We start from the raw sequence: 22376 nt of genomic DNA on the forward strand, positions 1-22376 counted from the left end.
TGCATTGTGGGCAATTAAATCTGTTTAGTCTGCTGATGTCTGCACCCCAAGTGGACTCTCTGGAAGTCTGCAGAAAGTCCGCTTTAGGCCCCTTGTGGACTGGAGGATTGTGGATTTGGACAGCCCTAGGTACTCCCAGACTTATGTCAATGTCAGCTTTATTTATATAGCACATTTAAAACAGCCACCGGCCACCCAAAGTGCTTTACAGTTAAAATAAGCAAAAACAACAACACACAAGAAACATATATACAGTGAAATATAACAAAGATAAAAGACCCAATAGAGGTGACTGTACTCAACCAAAGGCCAAGGTGAACAAGTGAGTTATAAGCAGTGATTTAAAAGTGGAGAGGCTATTCACAGTCCGCACAGTCAACGGTAATGCGTTCCACAGAGTGGGAGCTGCGACTGCAAAGGCTCGATGTCCTCTAGTTTTTAAGAGTGATCAAGGAACATCCAAGACCATCTGATTTGCTGATCTGAGGGCTCTGGAGGGCTGATGCAACTCATCAAGGTTGGATAGGTATTCCGGAGCCAGCCCATTCAGAGACTTAAAAACAAATAAAAGAATCTTAAAATCAATCCTGTACCTAACCGGAAGCCAGTGAAGTGAAGAGAGCACCGGAATTATGTGCTCGTGTTTCTTTGTCCCAGTTACAAGACGAGCTGCTGCATTTTGAACAAGCTGCAGGCAGTTAAGCTCTGACTGCTCAATGCCGACGTACAGGGAGTTGCAATAATCTAAGTGAGAGGTAATAAAAGCATGGATAACTTTTTCGAGGTCTTTCTGGCTTAGATAGGGTTTAACTTTGGCTAAAAGCCTCAGCTGAAAAAAGCTGGACTTGGAGCTGACCTGTTTGTCTAGCTTAAAAGCACCATCAATAATCACACCAAGATTCCTAGCGTGGGATCCCATGTAAGGTGCTAGTGGGCCCAGGGAGCTGGCAAGGGCCTGAACCAGATCAGGGCGACCGAACAGGACAACCAAATTTTAAGAAGTTTAAGTCCATCCATGTTTCAGTGTCACTCACGCAGTTTAGCATGGCCTGAAGGGAATCTTTGGAAGGAATATTTAACGGCAAATACGCCTGCACGTCATCAGCAAAGCAATGAAAGAGAATACCATGCTTCCTAAATATTTACCCCAGGGGTAGCATATAAAGGGAGAACAATAGAGGGCCCAGAACTGACCCCTGGGGGACCCCGCAGGTCAGAGGGGCCACTGAGGGGAAAAACTGCCCCATAAGAACAGAAAAGGATCTGTCCGAGAGGTACGATTTAAACCAACTTAAAACAGTGCCTTTTATACTACACAGTGCTCTTGGCGTGACAGGAGAATTGTGTGATCCACTGTGTCAAACGCTGCTGTCAGGTCAAGAAGAATTAAAATGACACAGTTACCAGAATCAAGGTTTAACAAAAGATCATTAAAAACTTTTAAAAGAGCAGCTTATGAATTTATACTCCTGCGTTGAAATGACGCCATACCTACGCCATAGGGTCTCCATCGACAAAGAGCCTACGCTGTACCCTGTGCCGTAGCCTGACGTGCACCTCCCCAGAAATGTAAGTACACATCACAGTGACGCAGACCTCCTGTCTATGTTTGTAAGCTGAAACCATTTCCCTCAGTGGAAACAAAGCTTTTATTTACTTTAATTTCACAGATAAGAAACAATAAATTATGAAGACTTTAAAGCCTCCATAAAAATAGCATTGTAAGTCTTGTGTGTGATTTATCCTGGCTTCATAAGAGTAGAGGAAATCTCCGCCTGTCTCCAGGCTAATTGATACAATGTAAAATGCCATAGGCTGGTGCTAATAACATTAGCATGTTATATTTGTTTGGAAAACGTGTTTAGTATAAGACAGTTGTTTCGCTGGTGAACCTTGTGAGCTGTAATGGAGCCGAATGTTACCTTTGTTAAATGTTGCTGTTGTCCCTGGCTTCATCTGAGTAGACAGACGTCCACTACCCGCTAGGCTAATTTATACAATGTAAAATGCCATAGGCTTGTGCTAAAAACATTAGCATATTGTATTTGTCACTGGGAACGCACCCACAAAGTCCACGAGTCTGCAAGTGTGGTGAAGTCTGAACGTTTGGATTTTGGATTTTTGGAGCCAGAAGTGACCATGTTAATTAATGGTTTACAGTTGGATGTTGATGTTAATACATACTATAACACTGGTATTGAAGAAGGAGAGATTTGTCATTTCAGCAAGGTTTTGTCGTTAAATAAAGTTTTTAAAACATCTAAGTGAAAAAGTGCTTTCCTGAGAAAAGGAAGACAGTAAAACAGAAGTGAGACAATTAAGAGAAAGCAGAAAACAACTTAAATAAAGCCCTTGAAAGTCATTAAAAGTCAATAAAACCGGAGGCACAAACAGCAGAAAACAAAACCAGAGCATTAAAAAAATCGCACCGGGAAACTGTTTCCTCATAAAAGCAAATTCAAAACATGGATTAAAGAGACGGCACAGAGCTCCACTGTCGCCTGGCTGCACAGTTTTCCTGCAGCTCCCAACAGTTTCACCACACACCCATCATCTCATATTTCTTCGACAAAGCAGCAGAGGAAAAAAGCCCCAATTGATTTTGCTTTCCATGAAACACAATAGACGGTGAACTGGGCCATGTGAGTCCGCAGCCTAAAGCCTCGGAGGCTTGTGGGATTTTGAACATAGGACTCCCGCCAACGCCACAAAGACCTGGCTTAGTTCACACAATAGCACACGTAACCCGGCTATATTTAAGACCAGCAGGCCAGGTTTCGAGCACACACGCCCCACACTGTCTCTCTGCAGGCAGCATCAGTCTGGTGATTTTTGAGGCATGTGAAAGCAGGTCACACCTAAATATAAAACCACTCTGTGTTGCTGGTGCAGAGTGACCGGTCAGTGTGAGCCGTCAACACACAGGTGAGAGTTTTTCATTTCATCTGCAGCTATTTGACTTTAAAGTTCTGATTGTGGAGGTGAGTGAATTCGTCCACAGGGGATCATGCATGAAAAGTTTTGATGTTTCCAAAGGGGGTGGACACAATAACACGAACACCTACAGGTCTGGAATCTACACTACGTGTTTTTTTTATTTTGCACTGGCATGTCATTTTTGTTTAATTGTTGGGTTTTAAGTGAATGGGGATCCTGAAATAGGCAATCACAGTTAAAGTTTAGAATAAGCTAACTCTACTGGGTAATGCTTTATTTTACAAGTCTGTAATTTCATGATATTTTCCTAGAAAGTTTGCTGGAAAGAAATATTAAATTTGGCACCAAGTGAACAGAAAAATAGGAATATTCTTGAAAAAAAGCTCAAATAAATTTTCATTCTATACTTTTTTATGATTGTAAACTTTATTCTTCATAGATGTTGAATTGTTTGCGAGCCTGTGGACGAGTTCCTCATATGTGCATGCTCAGCTGACCTGATGTGCTCTGGCTAAAAGGTTCTCTAGGGTGCATTAGCAAATAAATGGAATTTATTAATCGAAAGTTTATCAAATTAACGCCTTCCCAGTTCTATTATTAGTACCTCTTTCCAGGAAAGATCCTGGGGAACGATCAGGAGGAGACAGCAGAACTGTAAAATGAAACGTTACCTTCTGTTTTCATTGACACAACGCCAAAAGATGTGTAGGTTCAACTCCAGGGTCAGCTTTTAGGGCAATAATTCATCGGGATGTTGTGTTGGATTGTTGTGTTTCTGTTATTTTGTCCACTCTCTTATATCATCAGGTATTCCAACTGCATGCAGAGAAAATATTTGAGACAAGCAGAAAATATTTTATTAAAATCAACTTGCCAGAACATCTTTGAACTTTGAGATTTTGGACAGTAAAGTAAAAACCTATAAACACAGAGAGCTGTAGAGCATCAAGACTTGAATCGATGGTGTTGTTGCTTGGAGGGAAGTCAGTGTAAACTGAGGGAGGAATTAAGAAACAGTGTTTGGATTTTAAAACTCCACTTTAGGGTTTTTTAAAGCCTCCTTTTGCTCCTAGTTTTGTGGGTTTTTTGGTGGCACATTAACTGTCGGGTTCAGTCTCATGAGGCGTTTTCCGACCAAACAGTTCTGGGGACTCCCTCCATTTTGTGGGTAAAGTATTCTTTTAAAGGCAGAACAACTTTGAATTTGGATGTGAGGATGGAGCGTGGGGTGAATCTGACTGAGTTCTCGAGGACACTATCTGCAGACAGTGGACGTGCACTTAATTATGCATGACTTTAATCCTTCCTAAATTTAAAAGGGTGAGTTATATGAAAATTCACCTCCAGTACAGTTGACATGGACGGCAAAATTATCTATAGAGACCAAAATCATTTTTGTACCAGACTGTAGACATGTTTATTTCTGCTGTAAAGTTGGACATTTTAACTTGGCAGGCTTTTCTCACAGCATTTGTATGTTTTCCTACAAAAATAACACACTTAAATGCTTTTTTTTTTTTTTTTTAACTTTTGAGTCACTTTAAAGGAACACACAAATCCTTGCCATGTTTCTTTTCCTAAACCCAAACGCATAACTTTACGTCCAGATTCCTTTTATTGTCATTTTTATGATGAAACATTAAAACAAAATACTGTTTCACATATAAAATCAGCAAAATTAGTTCTCAGTGCAGTAAAATTATTCGATTAATAAATAGATAGATACATAAATCTAAAATAGTGTGGGGCAAAAGACAAGGTAAGTTCATGTGTGCTACAGTTCAACAGTCTGATCGCTGACGGAGGAAAACTGTTCCTCAGACATGTTGCCCTGCAGCGGATGCTCCTGAACCATCTCCCTGACGGCAGGAGAGAAAAGAAACTGTGGGAGGAATGAGAGGAATCCTTAATTGTGCCCTCTGGCTGTAGACATCCAACAGGGATGACAGCAGCACACCGACGATCTTCTTACGCTAATTACATAACTGTGCGTTAAGGATGTGATGTCATTCGTTGGGCACTGATTTGTAGGTTATCATATGAACTGTTGTGCATGCCTTTTTTGTAAGATATCATACGAACCATTCTATGAGGACAAGTTTAACACAGGGGTCTGTGGGGACTGACTGGCTTCTGGAGCCAGCCTCAAGTGGCCATTTGGGGAACTGCAGTTTTTGGCACTTTCATGACTTCATGTTTTGCAGCCCCAGGGGTTTCCATCTGGGTTGGTATAGAAACGTCACTTCGGTGCAACATATAACAACGACAACAGTCTGCTCCTCCGTCAGTCCATTTGTCTGTGTTTTCTTCCATTTTTTCATTACAAGCTGTTGTTTTTCTTTGGTGCTGTCCGTTGTTTACACAGCTAACAGATTTTTAAAAATGGCGGTTGCAAGTGCTGCACTGGCTCATGTGTTCGACTAATCAAGGTGGACTTAAATCACTTAAGGTTCATCTGGTGCTGACAGAGTCCATCCATCCATTTTCATCCGCTTATCCGGGGCTTGGTTGTGGGCGCAGCAGGCTGAGCACAGCACCCCAGACGTTCCTCTTCCCGGCAACACTTTCCAGCGCCTCCTGGAGGACCCTGAGGTGTTCCCAGACCAGATGAGATATGTAATCCCTCCAGTGTGTTCTGGGTCTGCCCTGGGGCCTCCTACCAGTGGGACGTGCCCAGAACACCTCAAACGGGAGGTGCCCAGTAGGATCCTGATCAGATGCCTGAAACACCTCAACCTCACTAGTGTAGAGAGTATCAACACTAAAATAGGAGCTAAAAAAGTCCCTCAAAACAGTGCTCTAAAAACTACAATCATTCCTTGTTCTTATGGAGCAGACTTTATAAAAAAAGGGGGGTTCTGAGCACTATGAAAAGGTTTTACCATCCTGAAAATACCTGGTGTTAGCAGCTACAGCGGGTGGCTAATTTCATCGAACAAGCTCTGGTAAATTCACTGCACACTACCTGCCAAGATCTGAGTTATTATAAGTACTGTACAGGGGATTTTTAGTTGATGTGTTCAAAAATGCAACATCACCAGTTTGGTATCAATCAGTGTGTGTCCTCCCTGCAGAGTGATGAACACTTATGAAGAATACGGTGAAGAGGAGCTCACTGACTACATCATCCAGCTCAGTATTCAAGACTCCTGCCAAGATGCCTTTCTGAAATCTGCAGCAAGGTATCAGAGCCACATCCAATCCTCACCCTCCTCCCTAAAACACATTTGCTTATTTAAACAAACCCAGCTGACTGCCCTGTGCTCCCTCTGCTCCTGGCTGTTAGTTTAGAAGAAACGACGGATGAAAATTTGAGAGTCCTGGCTGCCATCGAACAAGGTGGGTTAAACCGCATGCAGGAAATACCTTCATGATCACACACACTGTTGTTTTTGTGTCAGGTCTGTTGGCTCTCCTCTGTGGCCGACAGCCAAAGTCACACGGCCAGCAGCTGTAGGCGAGGATCGCCAGGCATCAGGAGGTTGGCAGATGGACAGAGAGAGGGGGGGATAAACAAACAGAGAGGTAGGAGAGGGATGAAGTTGGACAGGAAATGTGAAGGACCAGAAACTGTTGATTTGCAGAAAAGGAGAAAAGTACAGAAAACTTTTAGCTCCAGTGAGTCCTGGATGTTTCTGAGAGTTTTTTTTTAAAATATTGCCTTTTTTCTTTTGCTGAAATCCCGGGGCTGTTGCCTTGTTGCCGTGGTAACCAGGTGAGGTCTTGGTGCTCAGGGGGATGCTGAGGCACACCTTCGCCTTCAGGGAGTTGGACAGTCGCGGCTGGCTTCCCCTTCATCGAGCCGCCTCCCAGCCAGTCCCTGAGATCCTGCAGACCGTACTGACATGTGAGTACATTTGTTCAGTGGAAGGAGGTCAGTTCATAGCAACATTGTTTTAATTAATGCAGTAACACAAGTCCAGCACCTGAGGGAGCACCTGAGGCCATTTTGTCAGTAATGTGCGCAGGTGTGACAACTTTAACTGTACCTGAGGCTGCAAGAGGAAAAAGAGGTCTCGGATTCGTGGTATGACCACTTCCTTCCTCCTAGTAATATTTACTAGAATAACGACTTATCCTTATAGGTGCAAAACAGTTTCTGTCATAATAAACTGCATTTATATTTAAATACAGGTGCATCTTAACAAATAAGAATATCATAAAAAAAAAAGGAAAATAAGTTAAATATTTCTTGTCAGTTATTTCAGAAAGTGAAACTGTGTATATTCTGGACTCACACAGTCCTGAGAAGAGCTCTAATCAAAGAGCCTTTAATCTGTGAGTCTGGTTCAGTTCACACGACCACAATCAAGACTGCTGATTTAACAGTTGTCCAGGAGACACTCACTGACACCCGCTGCAAGGAGCGTAACCCACAGGAGGTCACTGCTGACAGGGTCAGCTGTTCACAGTGATCTCAGCTGTGCAACGTCCTCTTTTTAGATGAAAGTAAATTTTGCATTTCATTTAGACATCAGGGTCCCAGAGTCTGGAGTAAGAGCGGAGAGTCACAGAATCCAAGTTGTTTTAAGTCCAGTGATGATTTGGGGCGCCATGTCATCTGCCCGTGTTGGTCCACTGTGTTTTATCAAGTCCAAAATGAACACGGCCCTCTCCCAGGAGATTTTAGAGCACTTCAGGTTTCTGTCTGCTTTATGGAGATACTGATTTCATTTTCCAGCAGGATGTGGCACCTGCCCATAGTGACAAAACCACTCATAACTGGTTTGCAGACCATGGTGCTACTGGGCTCGAGTTTGAGCAATGAAAAAAATTAAAACAAAAAAGGCTTGAAATAGTTCACTTCATGTGTAATGAATCTAAAATATACAAAAGTCCATAACTGATCAAAATCACCTGAACAGTAGAGTCACTTCACAGCTCACACTGTCGACCCTGAGATAACTTTTCCAATGCAGCTAACTTGGTGTCAGTTGTAATAATAGACTGTGAGTGCCCTCATATGACTCGTCTACTGTATTGTCATCCAATGTACACTTCATACCGAAGATGCTTGCGTCTTTGGGGTTGGCACGGTGACGCAGTGGTTAGCATTGTCACCTCACAGCAAGAGGGTACCTGGTTTGAACCCGGGGTGGGGGGGGGCCCTCTCAGTGGAGTTTGCATCTCCTCATTATCAGCATGGGTTTCCTCCAGGTGCTCTGACATGTTCTCCCTGTGTCAGCGTGGGTTTCCTCCAGGTGCTCTGACATATTCTCCCCATGTCAGCGTGGGTTTCCTCCAGGCGCTCCGACATGTTCTCCCTGTGTCAGCATGGGTTTCCTCCAGGTGCTCTGACATGTTCTCCCCGTGTCAGTGTGGGTTTCCTCCAGGTGCTCCCACATGTTCTCCCTGTGTCAGTGTGGGTTTCCTCCAGGTGCTCTGACATGTTCTCCCCATGTCAGCGTGGGTTTCCTCCAGGTGCTCTGACATATTCTCCCTCTGTCAGTGTGGGTTTCCTCCAGGCGATCCGAAATGTTCTCCCCATGTCAGCGTGGGTTTCCTCCAGGTGCTCTGACATGTTCTCCCTGTGTCAGCGTGGGTTTCCTCCAGGTGCTCCGACATGTTCTTCCCATGTCAGCGTGGGTTTCCTCCAGGTGCTCTGACATGTTCTCCCTGTGTCAGTGTGGGTTTTCTCCAGGTGCTCTGACATGTTCTCCCTGTGTCAGCGTGGGTTTCCTCCAGGTGCTCTCACATGTTCTCCCCATGTCAGCGTGGGTTTCCTCCAGGTGCTCCGACATGTTCTCCCCGTGTCAGCGTGGGTTTCCTCCAGGTGCTCCGACATGTTCTCCCCATGTCAGCGTGGGTTTCCTCCAGGTGCTCCGACATGTTCTCCCTGTGTCAGTGTGGGTTTCCTCCAGGTGCTCTGACATGTTCTCCCCATGTCAGCGTGGGTTTCCTCCAGGTGCTCTGACATATTCTCCCTCTGTCAGTGTGGGTTTCCTCCAGGCGATCCGAAATGTTCTCCCTGTGTCAGCGTGGGTTTCCTCCAGGTGCTCTGACATGTTCTCCCTGTGTCAGCGTGGGTTTCCTCCAGGTGCTCCGACATGTTCTTCCCATGTCAGCGTGGGTTTCCTCCAGGTGCTCTCACATGTTCTCCCTGTGTCAGCGTGGGTTTCCTCCAGGTGCTCCGACATGTTCTCCCTGTGTCAGCGTGGGTTTCCTCCAGGTGCTCCGACATGTTCTCCCTGTGTCAGTGTGGGTTTCCTCCAGGTGCTCTGACATGTTCTCCCCATGTCAGCGTGGGTTTCCTCCAGGTGCTCTGACATATTCTCCCTCTGTCAGTGTGGGTTTCCTCCAGGCGATCCGAAATGTTCTCCCCATGTCAGCGTGGGTTTCCTCCAGGTGCTCTGACATGTTCTCCCTGTGTCAGCGTGGGTTTCCTCCAGGTGCTCCGACATGTTCTTCCCATGTCAGCGTGGGTTTCCTCCAGGTGCTCTGACATGTTCTCCCTGTGTCAGCGTGGGTTTCCTCCAGGTGCTCTGACATGTTCTCCCTGTGTCAGCGTGGGTTTCCTCCAGGTGCTCTCACATGTTCTCCCCATGTCAGCGTGGGTTTCCTCCAGGTGCTCCGACATGTTCTCCCCGTGTCAGCGTGGGTTTCCTCCAGGTGCTCCCACATGTTCTCCCTGTGTCAGCGTGGGTTTCCTCCAGGTGCTCCGACATGTTCTCCCCATGTCAGCGTGGGTTTCCTCCAGGTGCTCCGACATGTTCTCCCCATGTCAGCGTGGGTTTCCTCCAGCGCCCCCCATGACCTCCAACAGGATAAGTGGTTACAGAAAATGAATATGCTTGCGAGAGGGATGTAACATGAAGCTAAATCAGCTAAATGAGGAGTTATGTGGTGCATCTTAACCCTTTGAATGCCAGACATGGAAGCATGAAGGAGCCCTGGCCAAAATATCAAATAGCCCTCAGTACACATGAAGCAACAAAGCTAACTAACTGCCCCAAAACAACAAAGTCTGATCCTAAACCTAACTCCCAAACAAAGCAGGACAAAAAGGATGTCCCAAATTTGGCAGCTCTCCCCCACAGAGCCACCTGGCATGAAACCTAATTGTTAAGATTTAGAACAAAATAAGCACAACAGGTAACAGCAGCTTAGCACTGATAAATCTGACAACAACATTACTGCATCCTCAGCTTGACAAGGACACCAAGAGCTGTGGATTAAAGCCTTGCAGCGCGGTTTACCAACGCACAAACACAGCAGGCAACACATGGCAGCAAAGTGGGAACCAGAGCAGCAGCTCCTCAGACTTTATATCCCTCAGATGGTCTGATTGGCTGCAAGTCACCAGCCAGTGGCACAAGAGAGGGGAGGAAGAGCTAGAGACAAGGCCCGCAGAGCCCGAGGAGTAACACAGGGTACGCTCAGAGTCACATACTTTTTCTTTTTACTTTTAGTAGTTACTGCAGCTGCTCTTAAAGATCGCATAATGTTTCATGCAGTCTGCACACAATGGGGACACTCTACTATCTCACAACATTACGCCCTGAACTTTGACCCTTTTGCTTTTCTTTCTGTTAACTTGGAAATATTTGCAACAGTGAAATTAAATCTGCAGTTCTATTATTTGTTATTTTTATAGTTATGTTCTATTATTTGTAATATTTATGATTATTTTGTTCCTATTATTACTATTCGACAGGTCATCATCCATCACTGGGACTTCTGACAGCTGTCAATCAGCCATCATCTGTTTGCGGCTCAGTCGATGTGACGTATCGTCTGCTGTGCAGAGGATTGTGGGTCAGAATAGCCAGAAAAGCATGCTGGCTTATTTACTACACTGCAAAATCAGACTGGATGTAGTAGAACATTCTGGTACTTTTGGTATACTGGATTTGACATACATTGTATTGGGACACACTTGCAGTGCGTTCCAACACCCATACTACCATACTGCATAGTACGCCAGAAAAATATTAAATTCATCCCAACACATAGTATGACAGTGCATTCAAGTTGATGAGTTTTAATAACAGGAATAAAAATTGTTGAAGTGAACAAAATAATCATGAATGTTACAAACAATAGGACATAACTATAAAAATAACAATGACAGAGAACTTATAATATGTTAGAATCTGCAATCTGTGCAGTTATAACTTTTAAGTTAAACTACATACATTGCAAAGTAACAACAGCACAGCTCTCCGGGTTGATTTCTGTCCCTGGCAAACTTGGTAAGCACTGTATATAATAAACAACTCCGTCTCTGTCGAGTTTGGTGGTGAGTGGCGTCATTTATCTCCATGGTAACAGATATAAAAGTAAGAGAATCAAAGTTCAAGGTGTAATATCATAAGAAAGTCGTATGTCCTGATTGTGTGCATACTGCATGCGACAGTGCGTACTTTTTAGGGCAGCTGCAGTACCTACTATGAGTAAAAAGAAAAAGCATGTGATTTAAACAACTCACACTCGTGTATACTCGTGTAGGCTACAAGTGTGGAGTTAATAAAAGTAAATTAAATTTCATTTTGAATTTTTGAATGCTGCTGACCAAACAAAAATGCAGCAAAAATGACGTGTGAAAAAGAAAATAAATATAATAAATAACAGAAAATAAATCAAAGAAAAGCTGCAGTATTGCATAACCAAATATTTGTTCCACTGTTTGAGCGTGACGTTTTCTAGATGGCTTGTTTGAGGTCTTTATTTGACAGGACAGGATTGAGCATGAACGGGGGAAAGAGAGGGAGGATGACATGCAGCAGACGGCTGGAGGCTGGAATTGAACACACAGCTGCTGCGGCAAAGATATTTCCTCTACATGGCCTGTCTGCTCTAATCACTGAGCGAGCAGGAGCTCAAGCATTGTAGTTGTTTAAAGGGATAGTGCACCCAAAAATGAAAATTCAGCCATTATCTACTCACCCATATGCCGAGGGAGGCTCAGGTGAAGTTTTAGAGTCCTCACATCACTTGCAGAGATCCAAGGGGAGAGGAGGTAGCAACACAACTCCACCTAATGGAGGCTGACGGCGCCCCAGATTCAAACGTCCAAAAACACATAACTGAAACCACAAAATATCTCCATACTGCTCGTCCGTAGTGATCCAAGTGTCCTGAAGCCCCGACATAAAAAGTTGCAGGCTACAATGAGGCTAAAAACAGAGTTCAAATGAGGTTTTTCCAAACAACTTTTTATGTCGGGGCTTCAGGACACTTGGATCACTACGGACGAGCAGTATGGAGATATTTTGTGGTTTCAGTTATGTGTTTTTGGACGTTTGAATCTGGGGCGCCGTCAGCCTCCATTAGGTGGAGTTGTGTTGCTACCTCCTCTCCCCTTGGATCTCTGCAAGTGATGTGAGGACTCTAAAACTTCACCTGAGCCTCCCTCGGCATATGGGTGAGTAGATAATGGCTGAATTTTCATTTTTGGGTGCGCTATCCCTTTAAGTGAAGGGAAAAAGGGTGCAGTATCGATATCTGTATCAGACATGAAAAAGTGTCATCAACCATCCCCACTACAAATGATAAAACACTTCCTCAGCAGTGATCTTGTCGGCTGAACTGAAAAATCAGAAACCTGAAAGCTTAAAACCAATGCCCTTGAAGCAGCATTTTTTGGCCACATGGGGGCAGCACAACAAGCAAGCCGCAGTGGATTTATTGAAGCTCGTTTGCTGGAAACACTGAGACTTAATCAGACAGTAAATGTGCTGTGAAACCAAACCTGAAGGCACTGAAAGAGGCCAAAAAGGTCTGCAGAACTGCTGAGTCATTATCAGTGACGCCTCCTGTGATTTTCATTTATCTGCTGGTTTCACAGCCTCACACTGAAAGACAGAAACATTCTGAATAGCATCGTTAAAACCTGCTCTAAGATCACAGGATTGACACAACGGAACAAATCCGAGGATTTTAGCTTCCTGTGGACAACATGTTCTTGCAGGCGTATTTTCTCTGTTGCCGTCATTGTGTCGTTACGCCTCATCTGCTTGTAAAACAAGGCGGTATTCAAAATCTTTTATTCCCTCTGCAATTTGTCTTTTACATTTTCTGTAAATATTTGTCTTTATAGTTTTTTTAAATCCATTTTATAATAATCTGTCTATTAACTTTTATTATTCATAGATTCCTTTTATCCACTGAACTCCTTGACATAGTTTAATTTCTGTTTTTTATTTATTACTCATTTATTTACGTGTCTACGTGTCACTGTATGTAAGTTGACTCAATCTGAATCATAACTTTATCAAAAAACAGATCAGTGAAGGTTGAATTAACATTTTCTGAGTGTGATAAATGTACAGTATTATCGTGCAGTATTTCTCTGGAACATAACTTCATTGTTGAGCTGGTGTAGCTGCAGTTCATGTGAAGCACACAGATGTGTTAAACCCCCAAATGTTTCTGTTTAGCAGCCAAGCTACTGAGATGCCAAGTGACTGTGGAGAAAATAAAACCTCCTCCCACCTTTAACTGGTGGAGTTGACACCAATAAATAAATAAATGAAGTTGACAAGTGAAGATGAAGCGTCAGGTCACATCAGGTTGGCTGCAGCAGAGATGACAGGCCTGGTGGGTGGCTTCATCAAAATAATGGCTGCCTGAGATAATATTAATCCACAGAGTGCTTCAGTGACAGATGACAACTGATGTTGACAGTCCTCTGGGTCTGAAATAACCTGTGATGTCGCTCCCTGCTCACTCAGCCTGGAGGTCAGCCAGCAGCAGCAGCAGCAGCAGCAGCAGCGAGGTGTCACCTGCCGGGGCCACACAGCTGGTCGTCCCATGTGAACTCCACGCTGACCTGTTTGTGTTGTGTTTGTGTCAGTGGCAGCTCAGGGGCTCAGCCTGGAGGAGAGGACGGCCGTGGGTGGAGAGACTCCGCTGACACTGGCAGTTAAAGCCGGACTGGTGCAGAATGTGAAGAGCCTGCTGGAGCACGGCGCCTCGCCTCACAACACCAACAGCAAGAATGAGTCGCCGCTGCTGCTGGGTAACACAGAGGAGAGAGGAGGCGCTGATTAACAAGACTAACAGGGTCCCGTGAGATGGTGGTGATCAATACACACAAAGTGGAGAGACGTGCAAACATCTTTACCTCTGGTGGAGTAAACTTGTAGAGTTTGTCCTGAGGGTGGCGCCAGAGTAACAGCCATGTTAAAAATATGACATTTAAAAAAAATAGAAACTAAATGAGACTAAAAAATATGACAGCCCATTTCTTTCAGTGTGATGAGAAATCATATTCACTCATTAGAATCAGAAACTTTTTCTAAATAATGACTTCATATCTCAAAAAATTTAAAAATAATGGCTTTAGTACTGTTCCTCATTATTTTCAGATACTAACTCATTTAGAGAAACTAAGTCATTACTTGAATAACTAAGTCATTACTTGCAGGAAGTTTATAATTATTAAGACAGCAGCTCATTATTTTGAGAAGTTTTCTCATTATTTTTTGGATATTAAGTCATTATTTTGAGACTCCAGCTCATTACTTGAGATATTAATTCATGATTTTGAGATACTAAATCATTCTTGTGGTACAATGGCTACTTATTTTGAGATATTAACAGTATTTTTGAGATAATATGTCATTATTTCAAGACACCAACTCATTATTTTTAAGATGTTTTCTCATTATTTTTGAGATATGAAGTCATTATTTTGAGACACCAACAAATTTTTTGAGATATCAAGTCTTTTTTGAGGTGTTTTCTCATGATTCTGAGAAACGAAATCATTTCTTTTGAGACAACAGCTAATTATTTTGAGATGTTAACAGTATTTTTGAGGTAATGTCATTATTTCAAGACACCAACTCATTATTTTGAGACGTTAACTCACGATTTTAAGATACTAAATCATTCTTTTAAGACAACAGCTAATTATTTGAGATATTGAGTCATTATTGTGAGATATTAACAGTATTTTTGACATACTAAGTCATTATTCTGAGACACCAACTCATTATTTTGAGACGTTTTCTCATTATTTTGAGATATTAACTCATGATTCGAGATACTTAATCAATCTTTTGAGACAACAGCGAATTATTTTGAGATATTAAGTCTTTTTTGAGGTGTTTTCTCATTATTTTGAGATACTAAATCGTTCTCTTGGGACAACAGCTAATTATTTTGAGATATTATGTCATTATTTTAAGACACCAACTCATTATTTCAAGAAATTATACTGACTTGGTTGGCAGAAAAGGGCTTCCATATAACAGCTCCACAGAGCTGCAGCATAGAACCTATATAAAGATGGATGACATAGCAACTCCCAAAAGTGAAGCCAAAACATCTGGATCGCCCCCTGGTGGCTGGCTGCAGCACAGGTCGTAAAGCCCGCCCTCTCCATGTTAATGGATGGGACATGGGCCAAACTGAAAACTCAAAGTACACATCAAATACATTTTTCCCAAAGATGGTTTCTGTCATGTCAAACTATGGTAGTTTTTATCACACTGCTGTTTGTTTGCGTCGTCCGTCTTTATTTAATTTAATTTTATATACTTTATTAATCCCTGAGGGGAAATTCAATTTTTTCACTCAGTTGTCAATTACACACAGGTCTGAACACACACATGCACAAACAGGACCTATACATGCACAAGGTGGAGAGATGTCAGAGTGGGGCTGCCCATGACAGGCGCTCCGAGCAGTTGGAGGTGAACTGGCACATCTCCAGCTACCAGTCCACGCTCCATATTTTGGTCCGGATGGGGACTTGAACAGGCGACCCTCTAGTTCCCAACCCAAGTCTATGAGCTGCAGAGTTGGTGACAATTCTCTGAGTATTCACAGCTCCAAGGGACACTTTTTACATTACACACAGTCATCAGATTCATTGTTAAAATAATAGGCCAGTTCCAGGACACGCACTACACTCTCTGCCTCTTTAGAGGTTTATCATCGATATATCCAGAATTCACTGCTGACTAAAACACTTTTTTCTCACCTTGCAGCGGTGAAGGCCGGCTCTTATGAGATGACATACACGCTGGTCGCTCATGACGCCTGGGTCGATCAGGTTTGCAGGAAGAAATGGACGGCAATGCACGAGGCAGCCAAGGTCGGCAACGTGGACATCCTGATGCTGCTGCTGAGGAACGGCGGCCGAGTGAACCAGAGGGACGTGACGGGGGTGACGCCGCTCGCTGTGGCTGCAGAGCACGGACACTTCCACATCACCGAGATCCTGCTGAACTGCGGTCAGTCTGAAGATAAAACTGCAGGTTTAGATAGTGTGGAGATACAAACTCACGACAAGGAGAGAAATTATGTAAAGTGTGATGAATTTGTAAGATTGGTGAAAAGGAAAATATATCATAAAATTTCAAAAGGAAATTTGCCATTAATTGTATATTTTATATTCACTTCCTCTCTATTTTTAGGTGCACAGGTCCAATCTTGTTTCTTCCTTGTCCTCCCTCTTCAGGTAGCAAAGTGAACTCTCAGGCCTTCAATGGTGAAAGTGTCCTGATGGACGCGGCTGCATCAGGAAACACCGCCTGCATTCAGCTGCTGCTGGACAATGGAGCCAACCCCAACCTGCCCAGCGTCACCGGACACCTGCCCATCCATAAGACAGCATACGCCGGACACTACGAGTGAGTTCTGTCTGTCCAACACTGTAGCAGCTTGTAGGGGACTCCAGTGGAGCTTAATGGCATAATGTGGCAAACAAGTTGATATCTATTAAACAGATATCTGCATACGTACGCAGGTTTCTGTTTGGTATTGGAAGCGTTCTGGTTTCAAACTGTTGGTCAGGTAGTACTGACTGTGTGGAGAGGTGGGACACATTGGCGGACATGCAATCTCGGAACTCCTCAGCTATTGCCTGACAATGACTTAGCTTTATTTTAGCTCCCTCAAAATGTATCTGCATTTGTATGCCTATATCTGTTTATAAAGCAGAGGAAGTCTTGGCCTGGATATCCGTTAGCTACACTGGATCCCCAGAATTATTGCCCATTGTCCCCTGAAGCTTAAGTCAAACCGATAGCTGATGGGTTCCGGGATTGCAAAGGAATCAATCAATGTCAGATATCAGGAGACACAGCTCATGCAGGCGATGATGACAGGACATAGTTCTCTAGTGCGCCCACATCAGTGCAATGTCAGCCCGAAATTAACTGGATCAAATGTAGACAATGGAACAAAAAGACAAACCTTGGTTCAGATTTCAGGTGTAAAAAGGCCCTTTGAAGTGTTTTTCAACTCTTGGTTCTCATCAGCTGATGGACCCTTGTTTTCTGTTCCCACAGCGCTCTGAAGATGCTGTTACCTCTGACTACCAAGAAGGCCATCAAAGAGGCAGGACAGAGCCCGGTCCACTCTGCAGCAGAGGGAGGCCAGTGCCGCTGCCTGAAGTTCCTGTTGGCCTGCGGCTTCGACGTCAACTACCGCATGAACACCAGAAACTCTGAAAACTACCGGGACATGAGGAGGAGCGCCTTGTACTTCGCCGTCTCCAACGGGGACGTGGAATGCACCAAACTCCTGCTAGCGGCCGGAGCGAAGACAGACCTGGACCCGCTGTGCTGCCTCCTGGTGGCGGTCAGGTCGGGGCGCTATGAGATTGTGAAGCTGCTGCTGGCGGCCAAAGCAGACGTGAACTGTTACTTCACAGTGGTTAGTGACACAGTGTTTCCCACAGCGCTGCAGTACTGCCTCAAGGACGAGGTGATGATGAGGCTGCTGCTCAACAACGGCTACAAGGTGGAGAGATGCTTTCAGTGTCACCATGACGACGCATCTGATGCTGCGAACGAGGGGGATAGGAAAATTCCAGTGAGTGACAGCTGTTTTTCCTTGTTTGTTTTCCTTAAAGAAATACTTTGATATTTTGGTGCATACGCTTTCTTCAGCAGCTTTGTCAGCAGCCTGATTGCTTCAGTGTAAATTTCTTTAACGAAAACTATGACAACATTTTTTCGTCAACAATCTTTTTTCCATCATGAAAACAGGACAATAATGAGCTAAAAATAGATCTTGAAAATAAAAACTACAATGAAATCTGTGCTTTATTTTCATTGACAGGACGTGACGAAAATGTTTGTGGACTATTGGACATTTAAAGCTGAGAACAGCCCTGCTTACGATTATCTTTAAATGCAGCTGGTAAACTCCAGTGAATGGTCTGCACCAGGATGTCAGCCATGTGTGTCTGACTGTGGATGGTGGAGCTGCTGTGGGGATTTGTGGAGTTAATTTATACAAAACTAAAGTTTAAAAACATTAGTTCAGAGTTTTACAGCGGGACATGTGCAGGTTTGACTATTTCTCAGTGTTAAGCAGTTTCTAGGCAACCAGCAAAACTCCAAGAACTGTTCCCAGGCAACTCCTCATCCATTAAATCCATTTTTCCATCAGTATGAATGTGAAACATTGATTGAGGGATGATAGTCTGTATTAAACAGCATTTCTAAAATGGCTCTGGTAGACTTGTTGATTCTGTTTCTGGTATTTACCGACAAAAATCACAAGTTGAGCCCCGTCTTCAAAGAAAGTGAGCACAGCTTCCTTCTTGCTTGAAAAACACTGCATTTATCATGAAGGAAGATAGAAAAGCTTCAACTTAGACAAACAAGAGGAGAAAGAAAAAACATCAGAATCAGTTGCACACTTATTTAGCTGAAAGTTTCTGTTTTAATGATACATTTGTTTTAAATGTGTTTGCATTGACCTTGTGAATGTCTGTCCTCTCTCCAGTTCTGTGAGTTCATGAGCCTCTGCTGCATCATGGATCTGTCCGGGAGGGTCGTCCGGATTCTGCTGGACTACGTCAACCACGTCCACATCTGCCCCAAACTCAGACTCCTCCTGGAGACACAGAGAGAGTGGCCTGAAATATGCGACATCCTCAGTGAGTTTATTCACGATTATTGTACGAGGTTTTATAGCAGAGGTGCATAAAGACTGCCTCCACTAACACCTGAGGAAATCATCACACTTCAAAGACATCATGAAATCAAATAGTTAGATATATGTCTTGCACTGATCATCATGCTAACTCCCAGGGTTTCCCATGGATGTATAATGTGAACTGGATACAGGAGGTGGGCCCCAGTCATTCCTGTACAAAGTGCTTAGTGGCGTGTGAAGCCAACAAATTGAACATTTTTGGGTATTTGCAGCGCTGTGTGGCCCATAGAGAAAGCACACAAGGCCGAGCAGCTGACTTCTGGTTAAGCCCTCTGTTAACTTGAATGGTGATGAAATAATTTAATCATGCAGCTCTTCTTGACTTCTGAAATGTTATCTGACCAAATGGATCAAATCATTTCACAGGCTTGTGATGCTTAAAAATAATGTATCCACAAATTTACAGACATCTCTTTCACAATGAAAGTCTATGGGAAAAAAGTCTTGTAAGGCTCCAATTGCATCGCGCAACAGACCTAGAAATTGTAATTCCACAGTTTGGCCACTGTGTTAAATTGGCTTCAAAGTCTGGTGCTTCTCTTTGTGTGTTTCCACCTGATGAATCTAGTTCTGTTATTCTCTCATTTTAAGCTCTGTTTTCGGTCTCCACCAACTCCTGAGGAAAATTTCTGTCTCTTTAGCTGCTAAACACTCCTCTGTGTTTCAGTCTCAGTGTCTCCTTTGGTCTAGTCTCGCTCACCAGACCTTTCTCAAGAAAAGAAAGGTCTGGCTGCGCCGACTCTCACTTTAAGATTGGAGAAAAAAACGCCCTGGCTGCTTGTATTTCTTTCAACCAATCACAATCGTTCTGGGCGGTGCCACAGCAACGGTGCGCTTGCAAAAATGTTGCCGGGGGGAAACAGGTTTTGGTGTAACACACCCACAAAAATATCGCCTACAGGACGCGAACCATGGCAGAAAAATGGCTACATCCCCGCAAGATCAAACACCGCAAAAGTTAGTAAAGGACGTGTTGAAAACTGCAACCGGAGGTGGTAGGGCGGGACTTCAGCGGGTGGCTCGTTCCGGCCAATGAGAGGCTGATCTATGCAGCGAACTTCTGCCCACTCAGTCTACCTTTGGTCTGAATCAGGGACTACTTTTGTTCCGAAGTTGTATAACTGCCTAGAGTTGGTTCGTGTTCTCACGGCAGCATTTACAAGAGGACCAGATCAAATGCCTTGTGTGAGAAAGCTGCTCTTGATTGGTCAGAATTTCCATGTGGGAAAAATCCAGGAAGTAAAGCAAACATTGAAGAAGAGTACACTGACAGGTTCAGGTGTTTAATGACTCCCTGATGTTTCCTCTAGTGCTACCCAAAGCAAAAACTTTATATTTTACTTTTTTTAGAAGCTTCAATACTGGTGCGACTCTTAAGATCATGATTATGTCATTTGATCCGTCCAGCACTTTACCAGTGTGTCTGTAACGAACACTGCAGCCTCATGGGGGCGCTAGCTGTGCTGTAGGCCTTTTAATTTTGTCTCTTCCCTGCACAAAGTCTGCACATTTTAATCCTCTTAGTTCTGTCTTTCATTACAGTATGAAATAATAAAGTAATTTTTTCTGGACCTTGCTCTCCAGACAGTCCTCGCTCCCTCAGACACCTCTGCCGACTGGAGATCAGGAGGTGTCTGACCCTGAAGAAACTCAACAACCCTGAAATCATGAACTCGCATGTTTTCCCTCCCAGACTGAAGAGCTTCATACTGTACCAGGAGCTGGACCTCTACAGCCAGGACCCTGAATGCATCATGTGAACACATGTGGATTGTTTCCGGTTGTTTTGAAAGGATGTAACTATTTTTTAAATCTTTGTAATCACTGGTTTTGACATGCACAATGCTGTATAAACAAACTTCACTGTTATTATTTTTTAAGCACTTTTTTGATAAAAGATTGTTTTTTTTCCCCCACTTTTTAGCCCATTTACTTCAACTTTAAAGTACTCCACATCCCTGCTTTATTTTATTTTATTTATTTTTTTGTGTTTTTTCATGTTGTGGCACTTTTTGACCCATCCGAGGCTGACAGTTGACTGGGTATGTCGGGGCCCTGAGCTCTGTGGGCTGAAAGTTGCAGACTGATTGATGGGTGAATGTCATAATATTATTATTGCTTAAAATTGTTTGGCACTAGCTCATGTAAGCCCCAAAGACTGTATATAAAGACACACAATGCATCTCCACTTCTTCCCAGTGTACGAAAATAAAGCCAAAATATCTTGGATATGGCCGCTGCCATATTTCGCCGGTGATGTCATTTGGAGCCGGCACTGTAGCGATCTCTGCAGTATCGCGTTCCTGCCCATACACCTGTCCGTCCAGTTGCAAGCAGCTGATCTGGAGCACACCGCCTGACAAACCCAGCTGTCCATCATGAGGTCAAACTTTTATCGCATCATATTACAAGTTAAATACCACTTCAGCTTGATACCTGAAATGACACTAACCATCTTTGGGAAATATTCATTTGATGTGTACTTTGAGTTTTATGCCACCGAGGAGCAATAGAGATGATTCGGTTTCACTTTTGGGAAGCTGTCGTGACGTCCATCTTTATTTACACACAATGGTGAGCACATGTGATATTATGTTTCACAGGGAGAAATCACGATTTGATTTTGATGTAAGAACACTTGAAGAATTTTTGCACTGGTGATACAGACTTTAACAATGACTACTGATGTAAGGTAGAGGTAGAACGATCCTGACATCTCATGTAAAATAAGAAGAAGAAGTGAAAAGAATTAACATTTCCCCTGCAGAGTAGGTTAATTCTTTTCTTCTTTAACACACTCCTACAAAAAAAGGTGACATTTTTACTGGTTGTCATATTAATAGTTGAATGTTTTTCACCTGTAATGTACATGATATATTGATGATGGAAGGTCAATGCTTGTGCGATAATTTCATCTGCAATAGTTTATGAGTTTGAAAGAAAATTTAAGATTCAGTCACATGTTGTGTCATGTTTTTTTCTCACCAATAAAAAAAGTACAATTTAGGCTGTACTGTAGTTTATCTGCAGCGTTATGATTAAAACTGCCAAATGTACAGGATGTCCTTCATTTTGAACTGTGTATAGGAGAAGGAAAACATTTACAGTCCCTCAAATTAATAATATGTTATTAGCATTTGTGTTCGGTAGTTAACAGAGAAAAATATGCAAAGCTGTTCAGATTTAAGCGCAGACTTTATGGTGACAGTAAAGTCTCACTTTCACAGATTTCAATGGTCAGCAGCAGACAGAAAAGGTCACTTCACTCTTCAAGTCTCTTCATATTTCAGCAGGTTCTCATCTATATGTCTTCTAACAGTGTATGAGTGCACGGCGGACGGATCTCTTCTGTTGCAAAAGGGCTGTCACTGTCTGATGAATCATAATGACACAATAAATATTCATACAACAGGCAGCTTCATTATTGTTTGTCATTAGATGAGGAAAATGTGCAGCAGAGTGACATTACACTCCATTAGGTGCTGTGGACCAGCCTGCATGTTAAATACACTGGAACAGGTGACACCTATAAATAG

The 22376-nt window shown here is 43.3% G+C and overlaps 1 protein-coding gene across 1 annotated transcript; it reads left to right on the forward strand.

Moving 5' to 3' along the window:
• The first annotated feature begins 2804 nt into the window (after window positions 1–2804).
• LOC117262103 (ankyrin repeat and SOCS box protein 15-like) lies at window positions 2805–22196 on the forward strand. Its single transcript, XM_033634790.2, has 10 exons — window positions 2805–2925; window positions 6012–6119; window positions 6224–6276; window positions 6653–6784; window positions 13733–13897; window positions 15876–16121; window positions 16349–16520; window positions 17181–17706; window positions 18628–18781; window positions 20425–22196. The coding sequence occupies exons 2-10, from the start codon at window positions 6016–6018 to the stop codon at window positions 20598–20600; spliced, it is 1728 nt and encodes a 575-aa protein (XP_033490681.1). The 5' UTR covers window positions 2805–2925; window positions 6012–6015; the 3' UTR covers window positions 20601–22196.
• Window positions 22197–22376: the final 180 nt, after the last annotated feature.

Source organism: Epinephelus lanceolatus, chromosome 5 (assembly GCF_041903045.1).
Source record: "Epinephelus lanceolatus isolate andai-2023 chromosome 5, ASM4190304v1, whole genome shotgun sequence".
Taxonomy (NCBI): Eukaryota; Metazoa; Chordata; class Actinopteri; order Perciformes; family Serranidae; genus Epinephelus; species Epinephelus lanceolatus.